This window comes from Panthera onca, chromosome F1 (genome assembly GCF_046562875.1).
Source record: "Panthera onca isolate mPanOnc1 chromosome F1, mPanOnc1 haplotype 2, whole genome shotgun sequence".
In the NCBI taxonomy this organism is placed as follows: Eukaryota; Metazoa; Chordata; class Mammalia; order Carnivora; family Felidae; genus Panthera; species Panthera onca.
In genome coordinates, this window is record NC_138355.1 from 41,756,060 (window position 1) to 41,775,864 (window position 19,805).

The following is a 19,805-nucleotide window of genomic DNA, read 5'->3' on the forward strand; positions in this document are numbered from 1 at the left end:
CCTTTTTTGTTCAGAAGATGTCAGTTCCTTCTCATTTACGTATACAATTGGGATTCAGCCACTTCACTATTTACAAAAAGAACAAAATTAATCAACTTATTCCAAAAAAGGAAACTCAGAATGAAATTATGATCTAGAAATTATAGTCCAAAATCATGTGTGATTGCAGAGCTAAGTTAAATAGGACCGATGGTCACTACATTAAGCAGATTATACGGATGGTGGCGACACCGTTCAAGAGATGGCTTTTTAGAAGCTCAACAAAAATGGAAGAATCCAACTAAAGTTTTAATGCATTGCCCACCCTTGGTTTTGAGGAGCTTTTAATGGGTAACTGAAAGACAAGTGCCGTTTTACCCCACATTCATGTGTGTGATTGCCTGATAGGCACTTCTACTTTGGATGTCTCACTGACCTCCCAAAGCTGACACGTAGTCATCTTGCTCCTGGGGTCAGCTCTTTCTCCCATGACCCCACGACTATTGACAGCTCACCACTGGCAGCCCTCATCCATCTTTGCTTTTTTCCTTCCCCACCACACACACAGGTAGGTTACCCCGCTACCCCATTAATTCTTCCTTTTCTGTGGCTCTTCTTTTGTCTTCTTACTGTCACCTCCAGGTTTTAGTTCTCAGTTCTTCTCTCCTGGAACAGAGTCCTCTAACAAGCTTTAATCTTCGCATCTCATATTCCTGCCCGTCCAGTATACGATCCCCAAATTAACCTTTCTAAAGCAGAGTGTCGGAATGTTCAAAAATGGTTAAATGGTTTCACCTTTTCTACCAAATAAAGTCCATACTCTCCAGTCTGATACTCTCAGGTCCTGCAAATCTAGCTCCAAAGTCTCCCTCGCCTTAAACGTGAACCCAAAGTGCACAACAAGTAGTTGTTATATACCTCACAATCTTTTCTGAATCCATGATCCTGTTAAACTATTACTTTGCTGAAAATACCTCTGCCCTCTCCACCCATAAAATCCGTGAACTACTTCCATAATGTAATGTTGGCTGAGCAAACAAACAAATAAGAATACATCAATACATTGATATAATCATGCTCATTCGTGTCTCTCTCTCTCTCTGTCTTTCTCTTTCTCTCTCTCTCCATTTATTTACCCATCAACCTATCTAGAAAAAGGAAATTAGGTTTTAAAAGATATACACCAAGTTGTTAAAAGGAGATTTCTCTTGGTGGCAGAGTTCTGGTTGGGTTTTTTTCTTTTTATTATTAAATTATGTCCATTTTTTTCTGCAAAGAACATGTACTATTTTTATAAGAAAAATAATTGACCCTGTAGTGGGTTCTGTGCTGACAGCTCAGAGCCTGGAGTCTGCTTTGGATTCTGTGTCTCCCTCTTTCTGCCCCTTCCCGTTTGCTCACTCTCAAAAATAAATAAACATTAAAAAATATTTTTTAATTAAAAAAAAAAGCCTGTCTATACTTCAAGCCTCTCCTCACACCTAACCTCTTTACTAAACTTTCCTTCATGATTAAAGGTGTGTATATGGGGCACCTGGGTGGTTCAGTCGGTTAAGTGTCCAACTTTGGCTCAGGTCATGATCTCACGGTGGGTTTGAGCCCTGGATTGGGTTCTGTCCTGTCAGCTCGGAGCCTGGAGCCTGCTTCGAATTCTGTGTCTCCCCCTCTCTCTCTGCCCCTCCCCTGCTTGCACTCTGTCTCTCAAAAATAAATAAAATGTTAAAAAAAAAAGATGCGTATAAACCTCCCTTGCTTCAACTTCCTAAATATATTTGCACATACACACATACACCCACTCCCACCCACTCCTACACACAGAGTCATATGGTTAAGAAAGAGCATAAGCTTTGAAATCAGAAAAAAAAATACAAAATCACTTTTTTAAAAGATGTTATTTATTTTTTAAATTTACATCCAAGTTAGTTAGCATACAGTACAACAATGATTTCAGGAGTAGATTCCTTAATGCCCCTTACCCACTTAGCCCATCCCCCCTCCCACAACCCCTCCAGTAACCCTCTGTTCTCCGTATTTAAGAGTCTCTTGTGTTTTGTCCCCCTCCCTGTTTTTATATTATTTTTGCTTCCTTTCCCTTATGTTCATCTGTTTTGTCTCTTAAAGTCCTCATATGAATGAAGTCATATGATATTTGTCTTTCTATGACTAATTTCACTTAGCATAATACCCTCCAGTTCCATCCATGTGGTTGCAAAGGGCAAGATTTCATTCTTTTTGATGGCCGAGTAATACTCCATTGTATATATATACCACATTTTCTTTATCCATTCATCCATCGATGGAAATCTGGGCTCTTTCCATACTTTGGCTATTGTTTATAGTGCTGTTATAAGCATTAGGGTGCATGTGTCCCTTCAAAACAGCATACCTGTATCCTTTGGATAAATACCTAGTAATGCAATTGCTGGGTTGTGGGGTTAGCTCCATTTTTAATTTTTTGAGGAACCTCCATACTGTTTTCCACAGTGGCTGCACCAGTTTGCATTCTCACCAGCAGTAAAAGAGATCCTCTTTCTCCACATCCTCATCAACATCTGTTGTTGCCTGAGTTGTTAATGTTAGCCATTCTGACAGATGTGAGGTGGTATCTCAATGTGTTTTTGATTTGTATTTCCTTGATGATGAGTAATGTTAAGCATTTTTTTCATGTATTGGTTGGCCATCTGGATATCTTCTTTGGAGAAGTGTCTATTCATGTCTTTTGCCTATTTCTTCACTGGATTATTTGGTTTTGGATGTTGAATTTGATAAGTTCTTTATAGATTTTGGATACTAACCCTTTATCTGATATGTCATTTGGAAATATCTTCTCCCACTCCATTGTTTGCCTTTTAATTTTTCTTAGTATTTCCTTCACTGTGCAGAAAGTTTTTATTTTGATGAGGTCCCAATGGTTCATTTTTGCTTTTGTTTCCCTTGCCTCCAGAGATGTGTTGAGTAAGAAGTTGCTGCGGGCAAGGTCAAAGAGGTTTTTGCCTGCTTTCTCCTTGAGGATTTTGATGACTTTCTGTCTTACATTTAGGTCTTTCATCCATTTTGAGTTTATTTTTGTGTATGGTGTGAGAAAGTGGTCCAGGTTCATTCTTCTGCACGTTGCTGTCCAGTTTTCCCAGCACCACTTGCCGAAGAGACTGTCTTTATTCCAGTGGATATTCTTTCCTGCTTTGTCAAAGATTAGTTGGTCATACGTTTGTGGGTCCATTTCTGGGTTCTCTGTTCTGTTCCATTGATCTGAGTGTCTGTTTTTGTGCCAATACCATACTGTCTTGATGATTACAGCATTGTAATACAGCTTGAAGTCTGGGATTGTGATGCCTCCTGCTTTGGTTTTCTTTTTCAAGATTTCTTTGACTATTTAGGGTCTTTTCTGGTTCCATACAAATTTTAGGATTGTTTTTTCTAGCTCTGTGAAGAATGCTGGTGTTATTTTGATAGGGATTGAAATGAATATGTAGATTGCTTTGGGTAGTATTGACATTTTAACAATATTTGTTCTTCCTATCCAGGAGCATGGAATCTTTTTCCATTTTTTTGTGTCTTCTTCAGTTTCTTTCATAAGCTTTCTATGGTTTTCAGTGTATAGATTTTTCACCTCTTTGGTTAGATTTATTCCTAGGTATTTCATGGGTTTTGGTGCAATTGTAAATGGGATCAAATCCTCGATTTCTCTTTCTGTCACTTCATTGTTGGTGTATAGGAATACAACCGATTTCTGTGCGCATCCTGCAACTTTGCTGAATTCATGGATCAGTTTTAGCAGCTTTTTGGTGGAATCTTTTGGGTTTTACATATAGAGTATCGTGTCATCTGTGAAGAGTGAAAGTTTGACCTCCTCCTGGACAATTTGGATGTCTTTTATTTCTTTGTGTTGTCTGGTTGCTGAGGGTAAGACTTCCAATACTATGTTGAATAACAGTGGCGAGAGTGGACATCCCTGTCTTGTTCCTGACCTTAGGGGGAAAGCTCTCAGTTTTTCCCCATTGAGGATGATATTAGCGTTGGGTGGTTCATATATGGCTTTTATGAACTTGAGGTATGATCCTTCTATCCTTACTTTCTTAAGTGTTTTTATCAAGAAAGGATGTTGTATTTTGTCAAATGCTTTCTCAATGCAAAAATCACTTTTGGCTGTCACTTCTTTTTTTAAGTTTATTTATTTTTAGAAAGAAAGTGAGCAAACACAAGCAGGGGAGGGGTAGACAGAGAGACAGAATCCCAAGTAGGCTCTGCACTGATAGTGCAGAGCCTGATGCAGGGATTCACCTCACAAACCATGGAATCATGACCTGAGCCAAAAATCAAGAGTCAGATGCTTAACCGACTAAGCCACCAAGCATCCCTTGACTGTCACTTTTGATCCATCCTTAACTGTCCCCACCAGTCCACACCTTGCCAGTTGGGGCCACTGTGATGCAACCCATAGTCGGTCTCAGCCTGGTTGATTTCACCATCACCATGTGCAACACACTGTTAGCACACTGTTTTTTAATTTGACAACAGTATACTTTTTAAGTGGATAATTATTGATCAAAAAAAAAAAAATTTAAGAACAAATTGTATACAATTCCCCTAAATAATAGTACTCTTCCCCGGTACCTCTGTCTTTAAAAAAGAAAAGAAAGCTTACAACAACAAGAAGAACACACATTTCCCTTAGTGAGTTTCCCCTAGCAGTCCTACTTGACCCCTCACTTGCCTTGACTTACCTAACAGTAAATAATTCCCTTCTGGCTTTCCCCCTATTCATGGTTTAGTGTTCAAAGCTACCACTATTTTGAGTATCCCCATTGTCTTCAATCAGTGATAGGTCTCAGTTGTCAGCATCCCATGTTTGTTTGGGGGGGGGGCAACTAAAAGGAATATTTCTTTAACTTTTTCTTAAATATTTTAGTAGGTGGAACCACTCTTCATTACCACAGCTCCCCGGTCAACTCTTGAATCTTTGTTGTTCTATCCATAAGAAGAACCCCTGGATAGTGGTGCCTGACCCCCTTGCTTCATCCAGCATCAGCCTTAGCTTTTTCATGAGAAATCAGCTCTCTCGCATATGTGTTCAAAAATATCCCGTATTTGCCATTATTTTCATAGAAAGTTAACTTCTGAAAGCCAGACTCTTTTTATTAGTATTTAAAAAGCTAGCTCCAAAATGCATTTAGCTGAAACCAAGGGCACACTTCAATTTATTTAGCACAATTTCTTATGAATGTACTTGGAGAGAAGGTCAGTAAAACAGGACTGGGAGAATTTCCCTTGTATCCATTATGCTTCCCTTTGCCCCACACAAGTCAAGAAATCTCAAGTATTAGGACAGAATGTTCAGCATTTCAATAATTAACTGAACATAACCTGGAAATGAAAAAGGGAGAAAAAATAAAACAACTCTCTCAAAAACAGAAATAGTGCACGTAGGCCCCTCACCACAGATTCCCAGCCAAACTGTGGTTAAGCTGCACACATTTGACTGGAATAAAAAAAGTGAGACCACATACTGAAGCATTTTCTATTAATTACACTATTTAAAGTGCACGCATATTTTATTTCTTTTTTCTATATTAAAACCTCACTTTTTTTGCTTCCTGATAAGGATGACTTGGTAATATGTAGCTTAAGTATCAAATTGCCAGTTGTTTTTGTCTTGTTCCATTCTTTTCTTCAAGATCATGTCTTTTCCATCAATTTGAAAATTATAGCAATAACTTCATAGCTGATAGATTATAGGTTCTTTACATTTTTTAAATTTAGTTTAAGAAGAGAAGACCAAGATGTATCTAAATTATAAGGATAATCAAAATTTTTATTTCTTCAGCCTGGGAAAAACCCTACAGTGGTATAGTGGGAACAGTGAAGGCTGGGACCCATGTCCTTAGGGTTCCTTGGGTTAAAGTCTGTGACAGAACAAATCTCTTCTTAAAATTCTCCTAATGATAAACTCAGCTTTTGGTCATTATTTAAAAGTCTCATGAGGGATACAAAAAAAAAAATGAATTTCTAAATCCAAGATGGAAATTAAGTGGGTATAATTTTATGAAGAATTTGGGATAGCTCTACAAAGAGAAGAACACATCAGGGAGTTTTAGAATGTTTTGTTCCTGTGACTATTTCATTATGTTAAACAATTCATGAAAACTGTAAGAAATGGCAGTGAGACTATTGATTTTTCTCACTCGATTTATCTTGAGTTGGCTTTGACTGAGCATAAGGAGCTCCCATTCCGTGAGCTGGCCACTGACATGCAGAAAGTTTTACTGCTGCGCTTAAACAGGTTTAGCACAATGCACAGAGAGCCAGTCTCCGGATTGCTGAATGGTGACAAAATACACCATTAAGTGAAAAATTGGATGGAGATGCTGGCTCATTGGGTTGGTGGTTACAGTCATAAGAAACTCTTCAGGATATTAATAGATTACCATGAGTGGTTTAAATCTCTATGATCGACCTCTTGATATAGTACACAGCAGAATACAAACCCTAAGTAATACCTCAGACAGCATGTGTTCTGGTGCTGACCCGCTCTCCAATCTTGGACCATTAATTTTGCTTCCCTAGAAGCCAGTTTCTTCACCTGTAAATGAGAACGTATCATGGAGTGATCTCAAGAGTTTTGTCACCTCCAACATTCTGGGATTCAATGAATAATAAATCTGCTTGTATCATATTACAGGACCAATGTCAACTGCGTAAAATGGGAAAATACGGCATGAAGTAATCTAACCACTCATATTTTCATGTGTGTAGAAAGAACAGATTTTAAATTCACAGAAATTAAATAGAAATGGCTAAATATTAAAAGATGCTCAGTGTCAATTTTAATTTTAAGATGCAAATAAAAACAATGGCATACCATTTTCATTTGTCAGATGAGCCAAGATGTAACGTTTCAATAACCATTGGTGACCAAGTGTCCGGGAAACTGGCATTCTCGGTGCTGTTGATATGAATGTAAATTGGTACAGCCTTCCCAGAGGTCACTTCGTCAGTATCAATCCAAAGTTACGTGCATATACTCGTTGAGCAAACAATTTCACTTCTAAGAATTTAGCTTACAGATATACTCACAAAAGTATACTAAACTACGTGCTCAGGAATGTTCATGACAAAGCCGAAATACAGCCATGAATGTAACATAAATGTCCATTAGCAGGAAAATGGTTAAATAAATCATAGTGCATCCATTTTATGGGCTATTATGCAGCTGCTAAAAAAATGTCTGTGCTGAAATGGAAAGACGCTAAGAATATTATTAAGTAAAAAAGTAAGTTGGGGGACAATATGCATAATATATCAATTCTTTAAAAATAAAGAAAAGAAGGGGTGCCTGGGTGGCTCAGTTTGTTAAGTGTCTGACTCTTCATTTTGGCTCAGGTCATGATGTCACGGTTCATGGGTTTGAGCTCTGCTTAGAGCTCTGCCCTGACAGTGCAGAGCCTGCTTGGGATTCTCTCTCTCCATTTCTGCCCCTCCCTCGCCTCCTAAAATAAATAAATAAACAAAATAAAGATAAAGAAAAGGAAAATTAGGTATTTGTATAATAGAGAAATTTTCTAGAATGCTATATAATTTTGATCACCTTAGGGACTAGTGATAGTTGGTTAGTGGGTGAGGGACAGATATTTCCTTCCATTTTATAATATTACTATTAAAATTTTTTTTTTACCATGATAATTTACATTTATAATTAAAAAAAAAAAAAACCTGGTTGCCAGGGTGGCTCAGTCGGTTAAGCCACCGACTCTTGATTCTGGCTCCGATCATGATCTCATGATTTGTGAGATCAAGGCCCACATGAGGCTCTGTGCTGACAGCATAGAGGCTGCTTGTAATTCTCTCTCTCCCTCTCCCTCTGCCCCATCCTCACTTGTATGCATGTATTCCATTTTTCTCCCTCTCAAAACAAATAAAAATTAAAAAAAAAAAAACCTACCTAAAATAAGAAACAGCCTTGAGAAACTACGGGGAAGGAATGTCACAGGACAGTATGTAGCCTGATGGCTGGGGAATGGTGCCCAGTGTCCCATCTGGACCTTGACTGCAGGTGTAGAGATTACAGGACTGTATGGACACAAGGACTCTGGTGAACAATTGTTTTTGCCTGCCCAGTATCCTTTCCCCCCTTCTTTCAGTAACAGGACTTAATTTGGCAGGGTGTAGAGGGGGTACCACTCTTCTCCACCCCTCAATTCATAGGTTTCACGTTGGGGAACCGAATCTTCTTCTCCAGTTCCAAGTGTGGGCATTGACCTTGGCCTGGCGAAAGCACACAGAACTGTCATGATTGCTTCAGTGGGCCAAGGATGGGCAATGACAGCAGCTCCCAGAACTTCTGCTAGATTTCCTGGAGAGGTGCCCCTTCCCTGTCTGAGTGCAGAGATACTGGAACAAATGTCTATAACTGCTGTGGCCATTGCTGCCACCACTCGGGTAGAGATTTGCCTGAAAATGAAACAAAAACAGAGGAAATCAGAACTTACATGATGAGAGACAAGTTCCCGTGGGCATCGAGCACCTGGGCCAACCATTCAGAAGCCTTTTCAATTACTTTTCTGTTATCTTAGACTTTCCATGTGCTAAGAAATTCCATTCTTCCTTGTGCTGATTTGAGCTCTATCAATTTAGTCTTACTAAAATCTGTTATTCTAACACTTGATTTTTTTATATTTACTAGAATAGGGCAACCATTCTAAGGATGAAAGAAATCTTCTAAGTGATCAGTCCCATTTATTTTTTCCTTTCGTTTCTCATGTTCTTCATTTTAAAAAATTGTTAAGAAATTCTTAAATGGCGTCAGCAGTAATTTTCAGAAACTTAAATAGGTAAAAATGGCTTGTCGTCCCAAGGTTTCTTTTTTTTCCCCCTTAGTTCTAAGAGCTGTTCAACATCTTTTTTTAATTATTTACTTATTTTTTTAATGTTTTATTTACTCTTGAGAGAGAGACAGAGACAGAGCACGAGCAAGAGAGGGGCAAAGAGAGAGGGAGACACAGAGCTCCAGGCTCTGAGCTGTCAGCACAGAGCCCAATGTGGGGTTCAAACTCATGAACCGCGAGATCATGACCTGAGCCGAAGTTAGATGCTTGACCAACTGAGCTACCCAGGTGTCCCTAACATCTTTTTTTTAGACATGCTGCAAATATGGTTCCAGGTATACATTTCGGTGGTCACCACTCACGAACCCGTCTCTTACGAGAAAGGGGTCTGCTGTACAAGACATGGAAATTCTGTAACTAGGTGCACATCACTCCCATCACATCTGAAACAGCATATTCAGTATATCCATCACTCAATGTGAATTTCTAACCCATTGGCAAGCATAGCCATGCCAGAAATGCAGCTGGAGGAGGAAATATCAGACCAAACAGTCTAACTTTTGGTTAGACTTTTCTAACCATTCAAAGGCAGGTGCACAATGTGGAAGAGGTCCACATTTGTCTCCTTACAGGTGTCAGATCACACACCTGACTTTGTGGCCAGGAGCTCGGTGACACGCTGCCCACCACATTCATTCATGGAGACCAGAATCAGTGTGGCTCAGGGCGCCCTGAGCTAGCTACTCCCTCTCTCACTCTGCACTTCCTCTGCCAGCCCCAATCCTCCAAGCACTCATAAGTCTTGGGAAATTTGGGGGCTCTGCCTGGGGCCCACCTTAAGGAGACACCGCTCTCCTTTGCCCCCACCTACCGCAGACTCAGACCCATCAACAAGGCCTGAAACAGAAAGTGACAGTGATGACAAGGCATCTCGCAGGCAGTGTGCACAGATCAAAGAGAATGGCAAAGAGGCATCTGTGAGTTCTGAACACTCCTCCCATCACTTCACCCACAGAGTGACAGGCTGCTGTGACCCGTAGCAACTACAGCTTATAGCAACGCCCCTGACTGTGTCTGGCTGTCAAGACTTGCAGGGCTCCTGGGGACCACAGAAGCTGCAGGCGTTGTGGTTCAGTGTTAGACTTTTTGGTCTGAATTCATTCAAAGGCAGGTGCACAAGGAAGGAATTAGAAAACCCGAAAGAAAAACACCACTGGCTTACTTTACTCAGCTGTTCCTATTGCGCCATGACATTTATGCAAGGCCAGACTTGGCCTTGTTGGCAACCCCGTGGACTCTGGTCGTATATTACCAATAATTGCTGGAAAAACTTTGCAACCAAGGGTAATGATGAAATGCTGTCTGTGGCGGACTGCAAGGAAGAACTGTTGGCAATTGTGTCTTGATTTCGTATTCAGGTTATTGAAAAAGTGCTACAATAGTTCAAAGGCATGCTTACCTGGAGTCTCTACATACCTTCTCTTGAACCCACTGCTCTTTCCCTCACTGGCAGAGTGGCCCTTGCTCTCTGCTGTCGGTTTTTCCTTACATCACCTCTACCTGAGCAATCACCCACCTGAATACAGGGGACTTAGAATCAGGCAGGCCTAAATTCAATTGCATTATTTTCCTTAAAAGATAACATATGTGCTGAGAATGATGGGCAGAGGTGGTGAGAACACAAGAAGAGCATATATGTTCTTATTATTTAAACAATTCCTTATCGTCTCAAAGAAAAGAAAAAATCTAGAACACCCTGAGCCATCCCCACCCTGGACTCCTTACTACTCACAAAATTGCCCACTGCAAGCAAACTCATCTTTGAACTTTCTCACCCAATAGTTGCTTTCACTATTGGTCAATCAATGAATAATCATACAGTCTTTGGTTTTAGTCATTGTTATGGAACACTATTTGTGTGCCAAGCTCTGTCCGAAGCTCTGGGGATACAGCCAGGAACACAAGAGACAAGGTCCAGACTTTCTCCACTGGGGGTCTCTAGGAGGGAGACAATAAACAGATAAGTAAACAATCAAACATTGGGGTTTGATAAGACATGAACAGCAGGGAAATGTAAAGGGTGACCAAGCGATCTGGGACAGCGTCTCTGAGAAGGTAGCATCTAAAGTGGCACCTGACAAGGAAGAAGCAGCAATCAGAAGCTAGTTAAGGTCATCAATTCATGCCAAACTCTAAGGCAGCACCAACCCCATTCAAGGAGAGAAATCAGTGCAGCCCCACAAGAGTCAGGGCTTTGGGGACCAGCGTCATGAGGTCAGATTTTATTCTAGGAGTCGTGGAAAGACTCTGAAGAGAGCTAAGGAAAATGGTGACATGATAGGATTGCGTTTTTAAATGATCACTCTGGCTACTGTGTAAAGGATGGATCTGTAGTGGGAGCAAGAGTGGAAGCCTGGAAGCTGGGAGGAAGCTGTTGAGAAGAATGAAGGGGCACGGTCAAGCTTTCGGTCACTGGCACCGCCCTCCCAGGGGCCATTCCTCCCTCAACCATGGATCAGACATTTGGCAGGACCTTGACAATAAAGATAGCTGCCAAATGCATATCTAGCATTGCCCAAGCTTTCCAGATCTGCTTTCCAAATGCCTTCTCTTGAAATTGTATAGACTGGTGGGGGGTGGGAGGGAGGTGAGGAGGTGACGATGGTGAAAGGGGAAGAAGGGAAGAGAGCTCATTCTCCAATTTACCTTTAGAAATAGAAAAATAAAAAAAAAATAACTGCCTTAAACTGAGGGCACAAAATGAGAAAGAACCCACCCAACTCAGCCCTAGAGTTAAGCAGATATCCTGGCTCAACCACCCACCAGCTATGTGACCTCACTTTACTTCTCTAACCTCAGTTTCCTGATCTCTAAAATCAAGTTAATAATATCTTATAGCATTTTGGTGGGGATGAAATGAGATTATGCAACTAAAGCACACGGCTTGTTGCTAGGCAAAACATAGGCATGTTCCTCTTGCCCCACGTGAAAACTTGGCCCCAGGCACAGGTTTCTTATGTAGTCAGAGCAGATGTCTTTGTTGCCCTTCACTTGCAATTCAACCCCACCACTCTTGAGTGAGCCTTTGAAGCCTATCCAATCTTACAGAACTGCTTTTGTAGGTGAGACATCTCTGAGAAGTTCAATTGTGTTTTGGTCCAAAATCATTTGCCATTCTCCTGTCCCTAACACACAGGTCCCTGTGTGTTGATCTAACCAATTGGTAGTGTTTTGAGTAATACATCATGGGGCCAATGGCGCCTTAACGATGTATTACATTAATATATCATCAAAGCCGTGGCATTGTTATGATATATTACTTTAATACATCATTGGAGTGCCATGGCTTTAATGATGTATTACTCAAAACCATAGCAACAGCTAGAAAGATCAAGATAAGTTTTGTATTTTTTAAACTTATTCTCAGTAAATACGATTTTTTAAGTTTCCACAATAAAATAAGTGTTCAAAGGAAACACAAGGATGCAGGTTCTCCTGATAAACCTCGAGATGTTTCCTGGGTCACCCTTCTTCCCCTACTTACTATATGCCTTGCTTCTAAGTTAATTTTAAAACGCCTTATCCAAATCTCATGAAAAATAATATCATTGCAGAACGTATGATTCTGTAAGCTTTCCAAGAAGCTCCAGTTTAATGTTACAATTGCACACTTGTAGGGTGGTTGTTTTCCCAATGGTCGTTCAAGCATTTTCTACCCAATTTTCGAAAGAATCCTAGACTGGATCTGGGCGGCCCTGGGCACTTTGTTGTCCCTCAGAAAGCTTACGGGCAAGTCCCCTTTATTTAACACGATGTCTGATCTGCCCGCATCTCTGCCTTCTCCTTCTCGGTGTGTGTGTGTGTGTGTGTGTGTGTGTGTGTGTGTGTATAAGGTGTAGAGCTACAACATGTCAGAGGGATTGAAATCTAAATCTCAAATCTTCCACCTGGCAGCCTCACCAGTCTTCACTGTTTTTAGTACAATGAGATTGGCAAAGAAACCACAGTCATATAAGTGTGCCAATTGCAACAATCACAACAATCACAACAATGGCAAGAAAATCTTTTAATCCAGAGCCCCATGGCAGATCTCAGTTATTAACAAGAGTTCCGCTCACTTGGGATTGGTCTGAAAAGTAAACATGAACTTAGTATGTGAACACACCACACACACACACACACACACACACACACACACAGTGGGAGAACAAGACATTGGAACCAAAGAGCTGACCCCAAAGCAGACTTTCCTAAGTAGACCCTGATGTTCCAATAATCACAGCCCTTTGAATTCAACTTTTAAAATTCAGTTTGTAAGAAATTCCAGAATCAATGTCATTCAGGGAAGGGTAACACAGCTCTGGGCAGATGTGGCCACGTATTTCTGAAATTTCTCAAATATACTCCTATACTCTCAGTGTTTGGCATGTTGTGAAATCTAGAAGCATCCAGTGAAGCATCTGTCACGGTGCCCATTTCTGCACAGGGGTGGCTCTTGCCTTTTTCACAGCATTGGCTGAAATCTGTCATGCCGGACCCCTCTGAACACCTCTTAGGGCAGGAAGGCCTTTTCTCATTTCAAGTGCCTGACTTGGGAATTGAATTCTCTCTCCCTCTTTCTCTCTTCATCTAGGCTGAAGGACTGCAAGGGAGCCAGCTGCGTGAGAATAGATTAGGCAAGAAATGATGATTCAGCACCCGCCGCTTCCTGCCATGTGCTAAATGATCAGTTTAGTCTCAATCAGCAGATAGAGAAAGAAAAAGCCCTGAGGAGAGACAAGAAGATTCACACCGGAAAAGGGAAGAATGACCGAGATCCGCCACTCAGAAATGTGAGATTTGTGATAAGATTGTGCTGAACAAATATTAGAACAAATGTTTTTGTAGTTTGTTCTAGAGAAAGGGAGCCTGGATGCTTATAAACCACAATTAACCACAGAGCCACTGGAGGCCTCCGAGGTTAGAGTCTGATCCCCGGTTTTACAAATCAGGCACATGAAGTGCTGAGTGGTGCCGCACTTCCCAGGGCACTTTGGGAGAGTTTCGTTATTACATTCTGTGGCACTCAGATAGGGGTAGAAGTCTTCCTCTGCCCAGAATGGTCCCCCTTCATCTTGTGCATTTGGCCCAAGTCCTGCTGCTCCTTTAAAAGCTAAGTCCACGGCCCACCTCCTCCAGGAAGCCTTCCTGACTTCCTCCAGCCTGTGGTGATTTCTCCTGATACTGACTATCCTTTTGAGCTTTTGTCATTTGCTACTTTGTATTGTCGCTTGCCCTTTCGAAGATAGGAAATAACTTCAACTTCAGAAAGAGTGCCCTTTGAGGATGTGCGAATCTCCTCTGGGCAGGGCAGGGCCGGGGTGGGGGGAGGGGGAGGGGGAGGGGAGGGGGGGTTGGAAGTGGTGGGGAGGGTGTGAGAGCAGAGCTTTTGGGACAGAGGATCAGCCTTGCCACATGCTATGGGCTTCTCTTGCAAAGCACCTTCCACAAAGCAGCTCACTAATACAAAGTTCCAGAAAGGTGGAAAAGGTATTATGCGATCCTTTGTAAAGATATTTTCAATGCCATTATGAATATTTGCCTGTTCCCTGACTTTAGGGACAATCTGTCGGTTATTTGCAAAGAGGAAGGAAGCCCTGTTGCAAGTCCTTTAATCAGGGTACAAAATAAAACTTTAGTGTCTCTCCTCCTTTCACCATTATACAATAATCATTTTAAGTTGAATTGGCACAGTATTATTTTTATATATAGTCAGAGATATGAAGATATATATATAGAGAGAGAGATGCAGTTTCTCTGCCATAAAGAATAGTTTGAAACACACACACAAATAACAGCCACAAAATACTTGGTAATTTTTGTCTGGATTCTTCAAAAAAATATATAGAAATCGATGACCTTATCAGAATTCTTATTGAGAAACAGATATTGGGGTGCCTGGGTGGCTCAGTTGGTTAAGCGTCTGACTTCGCTCATGTCATAATCTCACAGTTCATGAGTTCGAGCCCTGCATCAGGCTCTGTGCTGACAGCTTGAAGCCTGGGGCCTGCTTCGGATTGTGTCTCTCTCTCTTTCACTGACCTTCCCCCCGCTTGTGCTTTTTCTGTCTCTCTCTTTCTTTCTCTCTCTCTCTCACAATCCGTGAGCTTGAGCCTCACATAGGGCTCTGTGCTGACAATTCAGAACCTGGAGCCTGCTTCAGATTCTGTGTCTCCCTCTCTGCCCTTCACCCACTCACACTCTGTCTCTCTTTCTCTCAAAAATAAATAAACATTCAAAAAATTTTAAAAAAAGAAAGAGATATTATTATACAGCCTCCTGAGAAGTCTTGTCTTTTCATACATACACAAATTAATAATTGTCTCAGGTAAGCAAAAGTTGCTCATTAATAATTGTGTATGTATTAACACATACATACACAACTTGCTCACACTCATCCAAAGACTACTCTTCCTTAATTCTTCAAACCTTTCCCCAAACCTTCCAGAGAGCTCTTGAGAATCAACCGAATTTTTGTGATATAAGGAAAGGCACATTCGATTCAAAGCATTCATCTTTCAAATGCTTAAAACACGTCCTTATGAGATGTCATCTTGGAAAAGATTCTGCCTGCTACTCAACGACAATATTTCATAGATTACTAGAAGGTTATGGTCTACCAGTCTAGGAGGAACACACAATGAACCCTGAATCTAGTTCTATTAAGCACACTGAACGCATGCCTTCTTGCTCTGGAGTTTTCAAATGCATTCAAATGCTTGACAAGAACAACACAGAAACTAAGCTTCCCGTCAGGGTCAGGATGTAGCATTTCTGCTTCACATACAAGGAACAGATTCCTTTCCTTTCTCACTTTCCAATGATCGTGTGTTGGACAGATACAAACAATGGAACTCTGTACTTCCGAAATCCCAGCTTCAGTGCGTATGCTAGAACAAAGTAATAGCCACGTGACACTTTTCTGAGGCAAAACACTTCTCCCCAGGAAAAAAAAAAAGTGGTCAGGCATTATATGTTTCCCCCAGTAATGCTAGTCTCTTCTTGACCTTCCTTCCTGCTGCTGTTATATCCTTTGTTACCAAGATAACTTGTTTATAAAAGTGCTTGTATCAGTTACTGAAAACAAGTGACACATGCTTTACCTGGGGTGTCTGCAAAAGTAAATGCCAGGATCAAGCAAGAGACTAAAGCAGACCCTCCTTTCTGAATCTTGAGTTCTACTGTAAATGGAATTTGAACTTCTAAAAATTGTTTTTTGGATACAAGAGTGCCCGCAGAATAAAAGTCTTGCTCTGGGGGGCGCCTGGGTGGCTCAGTCGGTTGAGCGTCTGACTTCGGCTCAGGTCATGATCTCACAGTTTGTGGGTTCAAGCCCTGTGTTGGGCTCTGCGTTGACAGCTCAGAGCCTGGTGTCTGCTTTGGATTCTGTGTCTCCCTCTCTCTCTGCCCCTCCCCTGTTCACACGCTCTCTCTCTCTCTCTCTTTCTCTCTCTCAAAAATAAACATTAAAAATTTTTTTTATAAAGTTCTTCCCTGAAAACCACAAATACCGTTTCTTTCTTCTTTATGTCTTTGATCTTTCATCTCATTATATTATCGTGTTTCTGAAATTAAAAAATGTATTTGTGCATTCATGTATGGTAACTAGACTTTCGGCATTGATCATTTTGTGATATATACAAATGTCAAGCCGTTGAAGCTAATACGTTATATGTCAGTTATATCTCAATTTTTAAAGATGTACCCATGCATTGCTTTATCGGGTACAATTGGCAGGTCTTGCAAAACTCACTCCCCGCCCTCGTTATTTGCTCTATCCAGACTGTACCGTGCAATCCCCAAACGAGCCCCGTTCTCCTGCGACTCCGAACCCTTACTTAGTGAATCCCTCCACCTACAACACCCTCTTTCCACCCTTTGCCTGGCCAGTCACTCCTTGTGCCCGGAGTCCCACACTAGGCTTCATTTACCCCATGAAGCTCCTCTGATGGCCTAGCCCTTTATTAGGATAGATGCTTTTCCTGTCTGTCTCCGCAGCCCACTGCACTTCTCCTGAACCCATCACCGATCACACTGTGTTGTAAATGTCCGCTTCCTCTTCAAGCCCCCTCCCAAGACCGAGGTTCCCAGGGGACAGGGACTCCATCTTCTTCATCATTAGACACCTAGTACTAACAGTGCTTGGCACACAGCAGACGTACTCACTACATCCTTGTGGAAGGAGTAAGTGAAAGTGACGTTAAGTGTCTAACAAGGAAGAGTGGTGAGGCTATAGTCCTGCACAGAAAACTAAATGTCGATTAAAACCTGCTTCCTCTCAGGGCACCTGGGTGGCTTAGTACGTTAAGTGTCAGACGCTTGATTTCAGCTCAGGTCATGATCTCACAGTCTGTGGGATAGAGCCCCGTGTTGGGCTCTGTGATGACAGCGGGAAGCCTGCTTGGGATTCTCTCTCCCTCTTCTCTCTCTGGCTCTCCGTCTCTCACACACTCTCTCTCTCCCTCAAAATAAAATAAGCATTAAAAAAAAAAAATTGCCGGTGCACCTGGGTGGCTCAGTCGGTTGAGCATTGGGCTCTTGGTTTTGTCTAAGGTCATGATCTCACAGTTTCATGAGTTTGAGCCCCATGTCGGGCTCTGTGATGGCAGCTCAGAGCTGGCTTGGGATTCTCTCTGTCTTCCTCTCTCTCTGCCCTTCTCCTGCTCATACTGTGCCTGTCTCTCTCAAATAAATAAGTTAAAACAAACAAACAAACAAACAAACTTGCTTCCTCTTGTCCACCACATTCCAGTCCACTGCCCTCTCCCCATTCCTTGAACAGGGTTGGCTCTTTCCTGCCTAAAATTCCCTCCCTAGATCATGTGGTTAGATGCTACTTGCCATTCATATCTCGGCCTGAAGGTCGTCTCTTCAGAGTGGCCTCCCCGAGTCATCCGGGCTAAATGAACTACCTAGCATTTAATATCATTTCACCTGTTACATTTCTCTGCATGGCTCATATTATTAGCCTGATATTTTATTTCTGTATTTGTTTATTTTGCCACCCCACCAGCATCAGAATATAAGCCCAGTGAGAGTGGAGACCTTATCTGTCTTAACCTCAGAGCCTAAAACTTCATGACACATGGTAGATGCTTAAATGAATGAATTGGTGAATGAACAAATGTTTAAAAGATCTAAAAGTTCTATCTTTTAGTCAAAAATCACCATGTACATATTCAGAAAATGCTTCAAAATCAGCCAGAAAAAACAGTAGGTTTATATACTACTTACTGGTGTTAACATCTTTCACTTTGTATTCCTTACACACCTGAATCACCGTGGAGGACACGAGGGTGTCACATTCTGAAAGGAGGAAATCAATTCTAAGTGATACTGAGCACAGGTGCAGGTGACAGTTCAGGGCAGCGCTCTCGGGGCAGCGCTCCTTATAGAAAGGATCTCATGCTTGTACCTGAGCACATAAACACCTGACGGTCTGCCCCAGTTGGCATTCAGAAATAAATTCCAACTTCTAAAGAGGACCAGTGTCTAGAATAGGCAAGAAGGTCTTGGAGACAAAGGGCTACAGACAAGAAGCTGAGTTCTTAGAAGACCCGAAGGGATTTTAGTCTTACCACCACGTCTAGAATCAACAAGCAAGTTCAGACACTGCCCCCCCCCCCCCCAAGCATTTCCTGGATCTAATGAGGCAGAAACCCAACATCTGAATAAATATGTCTCCCACTCGGGAGACTTGAGGAACCCTAGGACCATCTGCAGGTTCTAAGCCCCGGGAGCGGCACTCAGCAGACTCTTTGGTATAAAACCCCTGCTCTAAGGATAAGCTTTGATCAAAAGTACAAAACACATTTCCTTTAGAGCTTAACAGGCAGGCTGCCTCTATCCTTCCAAAAGCATACAACACCCTTGAGAGCTACCAGGTACTGGGAAAATCACCGTCGCTCTGAGCCCCCAAACTAATAATGGCACAATTAGCCATCCCAGACTAAGATGAGTGATGCTGCACAGGCCAACCTAGGCTTGAAACCAGGTTCCTCCACTTATTAACTGTGTGACCTTGGGCAAGTTCCTTAACCTCTCTGAGCTACCGTTTTTCCACGTGTTATCTCAGAATTATTGGCAGGGCTAAATGAACTAAGGATAAAACACTTGGCAATAAGTGAAGGTTCAAGAATTGTTGGCTATTGTCATTATTACTGTCACTAATAAACAAAAGTGGTTGTTACAGAGATACGAATGTCACAGAATAGGGAATTGCGGCTCAGGATTTTTTGTTATGTGGATTCATTTACAAAAGAGCTATCAAAGAATAGTTCAAAGTCCAAGGCTCAGATTGCTACATGCTGGTTCTTTGCAATGCCCCCTTTTAGGAAATCTCTTTGAAATTTTGGGTGTATAAGCTAATATGGCATGGTATTAACAACATGTCATTGCTTCTCTAAAAGGAATTATACTGTATATCCGCAGGATGAAACTCACCACTCTTGGGCTATAATTAGTTCATGTCCATTAAATAGCGGTTGCACAACTTCCTAGTAATTTACTGGTATCCTAAATTATAAGGCTGCTTTTTGAAAATATTTTTCCCTACATCATTTTTCCCTCTCGGTCTCATTTAGGTTTGGGTCTCTTAAACCAGAATGGGAACTAGCTGCTTTGTGCATATCAGAGAAAAGATTCTAAAGCCATCCATTTAACTATATCCTAAATTTCATCAACAAGGGAAAGAGAAAATTCATCTGGCAATTGAGATATTAATAAGGCAAATGAAGTCACATGGAATTAACTGTAACGTTAAAGTCTATTGTTTCTGTACCTCTTCAGAAACACAGTTGTAAAGAACATCATTAGTTTGTGTGTGATATTCCATGATGTTCAATTGATTATAAACAGATTGATTACATGGAGTGTGCACTGTTGAGCAAGAAAATTTAAATCAATGACAGATACTCTCCAAAGGTCTTTAAAGAGATCATCACTTAATAATAATAATAATAAAGC

General features: G+C 41.3%; 1 protein-coding gene across 1 annotated transcript in view; it reads right to left on the minus strand.

The window, feature by feature from the left end:
• Positions 1–1,881: 1,881 nt before the first annotated feature.
• Positions 1,882–19,805, minus strand: part of LOC132686331 (uncharacterized) — an 83,871-nt gene continuing 65,947 nt past the window's right edge. The window contains exon 5 of the mRNA XM_081791904.1: positions 1,882–8,427. Coding sequence (XP_081648030.1) covers positions 8,127–8,427 — 301 coding nt within the window. The 3' untranslated portion in view covers positions 1,882–8,126. The remainder of the gene's footprint in view (positions 8,428–19,805) is intronic.